General features: G+C 39.4%; 2 protein-coding genes across 2 annotated transcripts; one reads left to right on the top strand and one right to left on the bottom strand.

Moving 5' to 3' along the window:
* Nucleotides 1–304: 304 nt before the first annotated feature.
* LOC147059054 (solute carrier family 25 member 44-like) lies at nucleotides 305–4,139 on the bottom strand. The gene is made up of 4 exons (XM_085907567.1): nucleotides 3,969–4,139; nucleotides 2,796–3,546; nucleotides 2,141–2,268; nucleotides 305–2,069 (listed from the first exon to the last, which is right to left on the bottom strand). The coding sequence occupies exons 2-4, from the start codon at nucleotides 3,469–3,471 to the stop codon at nucleotides 1,878–1,880; spliced, it is 996 nt and encodes a 331-aa protein (XP_085763693.1). The 5' UTR covers nucleotides 3,472–3,546; nucleotides 3,969–4,139; the 3' UTR covers nucleotides 305–1,877.
* Nucleotides 4,140–4,697: 558 nt separating this feature from the next.
* Nucleotides 4,698–7,296, top strand: psma4 (proteasome 20S subunit alpha 4). Its single transcript, XM_085908273.1, has 9 exons — nucleotides 4,698–4,819; nucleotides 5,232–5,252; nucleotides 5,327–5,369; nucleotides 5,504–5,666; nucleotides 5,760–5,837; nucleotides 5,922–6,010; nucleotides 6,609–6,739; nucleotides 6,857–6,980; nucleotides 7,068–7,296. Exons 2-9 carry the CDS (start codon nucleotides 5,250–5,252, stop codon nucleotides 7,220–7,222), a joined length of 786 nt encoding a protein of 261 aa, XP_085764399.1. The 5' UTR covers nucleotides 4,698–4,819; nucleotides 5,232–5,249; the 3' UTR covers nucleotides 7,223–7,296.
* Nucleotides 7,297–10,190: the final 2,894 nt, after the last annotated feature.

Genomic DNA, 10,190 nt, shown 5'->3' with positions numbered 1-10,190 from the left:
CATGGACGGCTCGGGGTTTGGCGGGCATTGAGGGAAAACACATTATGGGTTGACTATTTTATTGTCTTGGTAGATAGCTGAGTTTTATTTTAGCTCAGTTGGGTCATTGTCAGGTAGAAAAAAAAAATACTGGAGGTTGGTCATGTGTTTACAATCGATATTTTTTGTTTCGAGGTTACAAATAATAAAGTTGGTAGATAGCTGAGTTTTATTTTAGGGCAGTTGGGTCATTGTGTTTACAATAATAGATATTTTTTTGTTTTGTTTTGAGGTTACAAACAATGCACAATGAAGTATAGTGGGACTTTGACATTTTTATTTATTTATTATTTGCTTTGTGTTGTGTTAGTGCTTCAACACATGGCATTTTTGATCCTGGTTTTCCAGACCTTTACAGTACAAGACACAATTAAAATATACTTGCTCTAGAGGAGCCAAACTTATTGAAATGTGTTCCCAAAACATAGACATAAACAGTGCTTAACAAACTTATTAGACCACCACCTTGAATTTTTGACAGACCATTCAGCATCATGAATTACTTATTAGTAAGCTCATGATCGTATTGGAGAGGAATGAGAACTGAAAATGAAATCACCTTCCACATACAAATTTGAAAAATTCAGTAATTCAGTAAAAATGAGTCAATGCATTTTACAATTTGACATTCTAACAAGCATTAGGAAGTAATGTGCTTCATTATATTTCTCAATTTGAACATTTCTGGATGCAATAATTATAAATGCACAATCTACATAATGTTGTATTGACATTACAGAAACATGAGAAAGATGACAGATGTTGGTAGGTCATCACTTCTGTTAAATCTATGGGTAATTGGCTGGTTGTATGTCATACAACACTTCAAAACATTATTTACCCAAATGATGATTAATAAAATAGTTTAGAGTAGTTTTTATTTGCGATTTGGTAACTCAATGAAAACTTCAAGTTTAGCAAAGGGTACCTTTGACACAGAAATTGATGCATAGTCACTCAAAAGAAAAACGACTTCATGATGTAATGATTAATGACTTCTGATGCACGATTCAACATGAGGACTGTACCATATTCAGTCGTCCGGACAAAAGTAAATTGTTGTCGAGTGCGAAAATCTGTAGATAATATATCAGAGACCACATTGCAATGTTTCTAATGCAGTGTTCAGAATTCAAATATACATTTTTCATAAAAAATGCATTATCCAAATAAAATGTCAATCCTCAAAATGTTATCACATTTCTTGATATTATAGGATATCTCATGAATTAAATTCTATGATAAATTCTTAACTTGCTCAATTCACATAGTGACACGAATACATACACCTCATCAATATACAGTAGATTGTTAAAATTGCCACTGTCCCCAAAAAACATTTCAGACAATTGTGCACAAAAATCACAAATATAAATGACAAATTGTGAGTTGTTAACAACCCATTTTCAAAAAATAGCAACAACAAAATACAATAGAAATTAATGATGCATAATACATTCTTTTAAGACCAACAATGAATGCACCGTATTTTTTGGTGCTTTAAGCCATAAAATGTTTTAAATGAACTCATGAATGGAATTTGCCTTCTCGTCAGGTTCCAATGTAGGCCCACAATTTGCTGTACGTTTACAGCAAAGAACAACTCTCCTCATAAATGTAGTTCATGCTCAGAAGCAGGAAATAAAATCAAGTTGCAATCATTTCCCAAGTGTTCTCTTATTAAATAAATAAAAAAAAGCAAAGTATTCTTATTTTTATGTCCATTCTTAAAATTCTTGTTTACTCTTCACATAAAAACAATGGTTACTACAGTCCTTCTGAATCAGTTCATGCCCTCATTGGCTCAGCGCTGACATGATGCATGCGATGGCTTGTTTCTACCAGTGTCTGGAATCCACAAGCTCCGGCCGCAAACTTAGTTTTTTGAGGCTCTCGTAGCCCACCACCATGACGATGGCGGTGGGGGTGGATGAAATGATCCGGGCCGACAGCCCTTTGGTCATTCCCCAGAAGCCCTCCTCCTTAATAAGCTGTCTGAAGGTCTCTGTGATTGAATTGCGACCTTCAACCTGGACAGAAGACAAAGGCATTAATTGTATCATTTGGAATGTGTGCAGCCATGTGTTATCTGTGGACTTGCCTGCACTCTAGCTCTGATGACATCCATGGGGTTGGTGACTGTGGACGCAGTGGCCGCGGCGAGTGGACCTGCCATGGCCTGTAGGACCAGATGAGGACAGCCAGAGGGGGCCAGATTTGACAGCTGTTCTGTTGGGAAGAAGACCAATTCATTTAATGCAGAACTAAACATACATTACTCACAAAACGTTGGGGATATTTGGCTTTCGGGAAAAATGTCTTCAACTTGATATTTTCTACTTATTTTGACCATTTTACTGACAAATAGGCTAAATTGTGGAGCAGAGGTTTGTCAGCAACAAAAAATAATTTTGGAAAAAAAACCAGCAAATTCATTGGTAATATGAATGCAAATGGGAGAAATATTTCATTTCATTGTCTCAAATTTTTGGGCCAAAATATTTGATGAAAGTGGACTTCTGATTTATGGATCAAACACCCTTTTTGCCCTTCAACCACTTAAGTGGGTGGCAAAAAGTACAGAACCACTGAATAGATAAAGAAAATGTGCATTAGGTTTTGAGGAGGTCAAATTGAGTTCATTGTGAAGGTTTTATACTGCAGCTCATTATAATGCATCCTGAAATTTCAACCTGATACCAAATATCCCTAACTTTCTGTTCGCAGTGTATTCTTGAATGTGACTTGATGTTTACCTGCATAAAAATGATAAAAAGGCCACCATACAGCACTGTTTGGGATGTAGGTGAGTAAAGAAGCAAGGGCTCCTCTATAGAAACCTGGAAAACCATCCGCAGCAAATATTTGGGCCACTACGCTCCTGGTTTGGCCAAACACTGTTTTGGGCTTGCTGGCCTCCACGCAGGCATTAAGGTGAAAGCGGCTGAGGTGCGCCCCTTGGCCCTGCATCATCAGCTGCTGTGACACCACATCTATGGGGACAGTGATGCTCTGAGCCACCATGGAAGCCAGGCCGCCCGCCACCACCGACTTGACCGTGTTGTCATCGCTATACTTGGAGACGTACTTCCTCACCAGCTCATAGGTAGTTATGTACGCCTGGCCAGAGATGAGGGTGAAGCTGTTGACCATGAAGCCACGGTACAGGCCCCGAACGCCGTCCACCCGCAGGATCTTAACAAAGGCATCAAAAGTGCCGGCGTAAAGCGATTTGCCACGCTGCACCTGCAGCCGAGTCCGGATCAGGGTAGCCGGATAGACTGTGACCCTGATGCTCAAGGTGATGAACATGCCAAAAGAGTAGAATTTCCTTTTGTCCAAGTCCTCCCACTCAATGATCTGGATGTTCCTCTTTTGCTGCATGGTGTTGGCTGGAGGAGCATCCTCATTGGAATGACTCATGTCTGACATCTAGTGGCAACGTATTCGGAGCATTTGATGGTATCCCAGGCACAGTGTGGGGTCAGGGTGTACCCCGCTTCAACACTAATGAGGAGAGGAGAATTAATGTCATAAATATAATCATCAAGAACTGTGGTATGGATTCTTTACTCAAAGATTGGCTGATGTTCAAATAGCTTTGAATAGAGCAGTGAGAAAGTTCACCGATCAAGTTACATTCCAACTAGCCCAATAAAAATAAGTACAAATATGGCAAAGTAAACAAAGACTGTTGTTACTGTGTATTCTTTGGTGTTTATTCACGCTAATCATGTGTTGTTAGCGCTCATGGCAGATCCGTTGTCAAAAACACCGGTTCAAGCATCACAGCAGATAGATCACCCTACTGTGATGCTCGAACCAAGGTGACCATCGAAATACAACTCCAAATACAGAAACGTACTACTACACAGCATTTTCATTGTGTTAGCAATACGTTAGCATAGCCGTCAGAAATCCCGTCTTACCCCTTTGAACATGAGTTTACATTGAATCCATGCCCTGAAAGACTTGAAACGCCGCACCAAAATGTGCTGAGAGTAAAGTCATTGACCAGATGAAAAGATCACAGCTTGACAAAGAGGTGGCTTGGCGACCTCCGATCGCAGCCTCAACTTCCGGCTTCCATTCAAAACAGTGGTGACGTCACAACCAATCAGGACACGCATCCTTCTTTTTCTTCTTTTCTTAACTCAAAACTAGCACGTCATTATAAGTATAGCGCCATCTTGATTGACTTAGCACCATCCCTGATCTGACCCTTTTTGTATATGTTTTTTGAGGAGGCATCCTGTCATTTTTCCCATTTGAATTTAAGTGTAGATTGGTTTGGAAGTAAAACATTTTTACAATATGATTAATTGGTTTTCTACTGCATGTGTAGAGGTCACGATTGACTCTTCTTTGCAGAATACCATATGGGATACATCTCTTTCCAGGTTACGAGCTGCGCACGTACTTTCCTACTTACTTACGTACTTTACGTACCTAGGTACTTTACGGACCTTCTTGTTACATTTTTTTTAAATTAGTCATAGAAGTTTTGTTTTTCTTAAAACAAATGAAGTTATCGTGACTTCACTACTGCGTTACCTGATCGACTATGGCGCGTTTCGACGTCCGTACAAATTCGTCGGAACTCCATCGTTAACCAAGGACACCTGGATGTCCTCCCACAGGTAGGTGGCGCTGTCTAGACCACTGTTTCAACGTAGCGGCAACTCTGGCACCGGTGCTCCACGCGAAGAAGAACTCCAAACAGAAAGTACAAGAATTCTCTTCGTTGTATACTACAACAATTTACGCTTTTCCTTCGAAGGTACTACAAACATACGTTGTCAATAGTGTTAATAACTTTGCTTTTGACTGTATGTCTAGAGTCTGAATGTTTGACTGTCTTCTTCGTACGCTTTTATTATGAAGTAGCATGGCAGTTAGCTTAGCTTCGATATTGCAGATTCATTCTGTTAGCTGGTTGTCACACGGAGACACAATAGTTCATCATTGCGCTATATAAATGCGTGTCAAAACTTACGATCAGTGAAATCCTTACTTAGGTTAATAACAAATGTGACACGATTTAAAACATAGTTATTAAATTGCTACAGCGATTTGTATCAAGTTCTGTTACCATTTTATTTGTTACTATTTGTATTACTCATTTCTTGTGACTCTGACCTTTCCTAACCTTCTGACTTGTTCTAACCTTTAATTTCTTATCCGCAGAGTAGTTATTTGCTGACCAAGAAATGGTAAGTTTCTTTCTGTTTATTATTAGTTCTTTTGTATGTTTGTCTAATCATTTCTGTTCCTGCATGATGTTTAGTCTCGCAGATATGATTCCCGAACAACCATATTTTCTCCTGAAGGCAAGTGTCATTTCTTTGTGTTTGTTAATAATAGTTTTGGTGCATTGTGGTGGGTTGTTCATCGCTTGGATTTTTGCAAAGCTGTGATTTTGAATCTGTATGATTTATTTTTCAATTAAATTTCTACTTTTAAGGCCGCCTGTATCAGGTGGAATACGCAATGGAAGCAATCGGCCACGCCGGAACATGTCTCGGCATTCTGGCAAACAATGGCGTGCTGCTAGCAGCAGAGAGACGTAACATCCACAAACTGTTGGATGAGGTCTTTTTCTCTGAGAAGATCTACAAGCTCAATGAGTGAGTGCACGAGTTCTTGTTGTTCACCACTGTGAAATTTCACGGACAAAGTGTTGTCATCGTAATTCCCATTTGTGTGTGCGTTTTTTTCAGAGACATGGCTTGCAGTGTTGCTGGTATCACATCAGACGCTAATGTGCTGACAAATGAACTGCGTCTAATTGCACAGAGGTTAGGATTATGTTGATGGTCACAAACGTTCCATCTCTTAAGTCTTAGACATTGTTTTCAGACATTTTTTTTTTCTCTCTTCAGGTATTTATTGCAGTACCAGGAGCCAATCCCTTGTGAGCAGTTGGTGACAGCACTGTGTGACATCAAGCAGGCTTACACCCAGTTTGGAGGTAGGAACTTTGGTCAGATCTTCATGAAGACTGCAGTGGCTTTGATTGGAGGGTCCGTCATCGCAGAGCTTGTTAATACATCTGCAAATGAACACATGTAAACCTTAGTGGGACAAAGTGAGGTACTGTAATCCCTCGCATAATAGTGGTTCAATGATCAGAAATTTACCTTTTTTCCATTTTTGTTCCTGTGGAATTAATCTCTGCTTACAGTCTTTATAAAATGTCCTTAAATTACATCAAATAGAAATAAACAAGGATTGATGTCAGAGAGTTGATCTGCATTTAGTTTTAAAGGTAATGTTGTAAAAGGATTATGAAATGCTATTTTATTATTTTTAGGGGGGTTATAGTTTGTGATATTTTCAAAGTTTGAGCTATTATAACAGGGAATTGTGAGCATCTTTAAGGGTATGGGGTGTCACTTACTCCTTCTTTCCCTCCCTCACACCAATACTTGCAGATTATTGTACACAGTTTCTGATTTTTAACATGTGAGTGACCCCACACATAAGGGGGAAAAATTGTTGTACATGTACACAGTATGCTCAGATAGCAGAGTCTTTATGAATAGATTTATTATGGTTTCCATTCACAGGCAAGAGGCCGTTTGGAGTATCGCTCTTGTACATGGGCTGGGACAAACACTACGGCTTCCAGTTGTACCAAAGTGACCCCAGTGGCAACTACGGCGGCTGGAAGGCAACATGTATCGGCAACAACAGCGCTGTAATGACTGCACATTTTCAACTGCCATCTGTCTCAGAACAGAAAAGTCATTTTTGAGACATTGTACACATTACGTCAATAATAGGTTTTCTTTCTGCATGCATTTATATCACTCAGGCTGCAGTTTCCATGTTGAAGCAAGACTACAAGGAGGGAGAGATGACCCTCTCCTCAGCTTTGGCACTAGCTGTGAAAGTTCTCAACAAAACTATGGATGTCAGCAAGCTTTCTGCAGAGAAAGGTGAGCGCAAACCACCCACACCCAAAATGTACACTGTTTTAAGGTTTCCCCGCAGACAAAATGGTTTCATATTTGCTGTGATTTCAGTGGAGATCGCCACCCTGACACGGGAGGACGGCAAAACAAAGATCAAGGTGCTGAAACAGAAAGAGGTGGAGGAGCTGATCAAAAAACACGAGGCTGAGGAGGCCAAGGCTGAGAAAGATAAAAAGGAGAAGGAGCAGAAGGAAAAGGATAAATGAACCATATGACATTCCATCATGTCAGAGAACCTTGTATTGTTTTGTCTTTTACATTAAAAGTTTGGAAATGGTTACATTGTGGTCATGTATCCTTTACTTGATAAATGTGCGAGGAAACGTGTTTCAATACAGGAGGACAATGTAGCTTTAGTGGAAAAATAGTCCTAATCTCCATGTTGCTCAAAGCAAAATAGAAGAAGATAAAATATAGTTGACTTGAGATACAAGTTATCTTGAAGCCCTTTTTACCCTCAACATTTCACAATGAGAAAAATGATTGGATACCATTTGAGTTAGCACAATGAGATGCAAAATGTTAATACTCTTCACTTGAACACCTCTACACCACTGCCAACAAACTACACTCTCTTTTATAAGTTGAATTGTTAATATGGCTTTTGTAATGGGCAAACATATAGTTCTAATGTTATGCAAGTGTTTAACTGTTTTATTAAAATATTTTTCACGCTTTACAGAACAGGTCGAATTTATTTCTAATGTGTCGTGTGCTCTAGTTACCACATGATGGCGACAGTGTTTAGTCAATGTTGAAAAGGATCAGGTCCACGTCGTTGTCATGTCATTTCTGAAATATCGTTCTGCATGTAAATAGACAATGGAGAAAGACCCTTTTTAATCATTAGAGAGGTTCAGGGGAAAATGCTTATATAGTGCATTGAGGAATATTAACATGCCTCATATAAAATCATTAGTCATTTGTAATCAAAACAATATAGCTTATTTTCAGTGCTCAAAGTTCAACAAATTTTAAAAGATGAAAACGATGAACTGGATAGTTCACTAGCTTTCTTGCCTGTGGAATAAAGTTCCATATCCAACCATTTTAATGGTTTCCATTGAAACCAAACCAAGTTGTCATTATTGTTATACACATAGTGTGTGCAAGTTTCACTCACATGGGCCAGTTATGTGATGAAATGAACATTTCAGTGAGTGTAAATTCTAATTTGATGTAGTAAAGCCATTAACACCTGGCATAACTCTGAGGTGACCACTTTAGTTGCAAACTTGCTTTTATTTGACGCCAATCTTTGCTTTGAGGTCTTTCACGGCCTATAAATCAACATTGCTAATTCATTGAAAGGCCGCAGGCAGTGAGGTCATGGTGTTCACATGAGCTTGAGTGGGAGGATCTTGGCATGTTGTGAGTGACCCCCTCGGTACAGACCTCCCCGTCCTTTGCTATTTCAGACCGATTGTGTAAAAACATAACAGTCACGCTGACTTTCATTTTGGAAACGCTTGCTCTTTTACAGGCTTCTCTTCTTCAGGAAAGACCCGCCACTGTACAAGCAGATTTGAAACACGGCTCTGCCTGTTGTATTGTAAACACAGAGCCCTCCAAAAAAAGTGTTGGAATGTCTGCGGGGGGGGGGGGCTGGAGAGCAAGGTCAGCCAGAGGCCAAGACAGGTGGTATACATCAGAATCAAGGCTGACATCTCAGCATTAACTTATCCAAACAAGCGGCAGGCAGTATGTTGTCTCACTGGCACTGGGAGGAAGCGAAATGAAAGAGAAGGGGGAGGAATGGGGACAAGGCAGACAGGAACGAGTGGGAGTGCCCCCCCCCCCTCAATGCAACACGATCATCTGGCCATCTCCTCTTTAGACTCGCAGGAGAAAGACACTTAGAGGACAAGGCGAAAAATGACAATTGTTGTCATTTTTCTCTCCTTTCTTGATTCATTCGCAGATAGAAAGAGTGTAGGGATGACTTTTTTCCTGAGAGAGCACAGTGCAAGCAGGAATTATACATGACAACATTTTCATCTTCATTTAAGTTGCGGATGAGATAGTACACTTTTGTTCTTTATTTAATCGCAGGGCACAAGTATACAAACAACAATTCACGACTATTGAAAATTTCGATTCCTCAATTAATCTATCATGGATGATTTTGGAATGTTTATATACAATACTGTGACTTTTTGTTATCTTGCCACCTAGCAAGTACTGCATAGATTTCAAAAAACGAAAGCTAATACCAAAACTCATAATTTTTTAACCAAAAATGAGACAATAAAAACTAATAAATGCTCACAGTACAGATGATGGGTGGATGGATGGATGGATGGATGGATGGATGGATGGATGGATGGATGGATGGATGGATGGATGGATGGATGGATGGATGGATGGATGGATGGATGGATGGATGGATGGATGGATGGATGGATGGATGGATGGATGGATGGATGGAAGAACTATTCTACTAACCTTGGCGCCAATGCAAACACACTAGCGCGCAGTATAAATTGAAAGCAAGGACAAACCAGTCAAAGCATGGTTTTTATCTCAATAGTTGCACTTAATGAGGAATGGTGAAGTATTTTTTTCAAGGATTTGAAAATTTACAAGTATTAAATGAGTATGCACCACAATTTTACACTGAAATAATTCCAGTTAGTACAACTGCCTCATTGGGACACCTCTGTCATTTTTAATCCCCTCGCAAATACTAAAGAAAACTTTGCAAAGAAACACAATGTTGTCATAGCAATAGATAATGATGATTGAGAAACTATTATCGATAACTGCAACAGTAAACAAAACAATGCTGTGTCTTTAAATTACGTAGTTAACTTTTCCTGTGACTCACTCATCTCATCCATAGAACATTTTTAAGGTCAACAAGCAATCTTAACTTGTAAACATTGGAGAGTCACTCTCAAAGTCATTGGTCCACTCGAACTGTTTTTACAAACCATGAACCGCTCTCTGTATACATACAGACATTATGTGCAAAAAGTGAACAGTCCAAATAGATTCCATATAAATTGTATTTATTTGAGGTCGGTCAAAGTTAAAGAATTTGCGTGTTGCTCTCACTCGGCGTGCATTTTACTGCACACGTTTTACAATTATATTCACTCAGTGGATTGTAAAGTACTGACTGACCTGACAGGGGAACGAGCCCTTATGCAGTCTTCTCATCCATGACGGTCG

The sequence above is a fragment of the Syngnathus leptorhynchus genome, chromosome 3 (genome assembly GCF_054491065.1).
Source record: "Syngnathus leptorhynchus isolate UIUO chromosome 3, UIUO_Slep, whole genome shotgun sequence".
NCBI classification, from domain to species: domain Eukaryota; kingdom Metazoa; phylum Chordata; class Actinopteri; order Syngnathiformes; family Syngnathidae; genus Syngnathus; species Syngnathus leptorhynchus.
The sequence above is the reverse complement of the archived record's forward strand: the minus strand, read 5'-3'. Positions and strand labels throughout refer to the sequence as shown.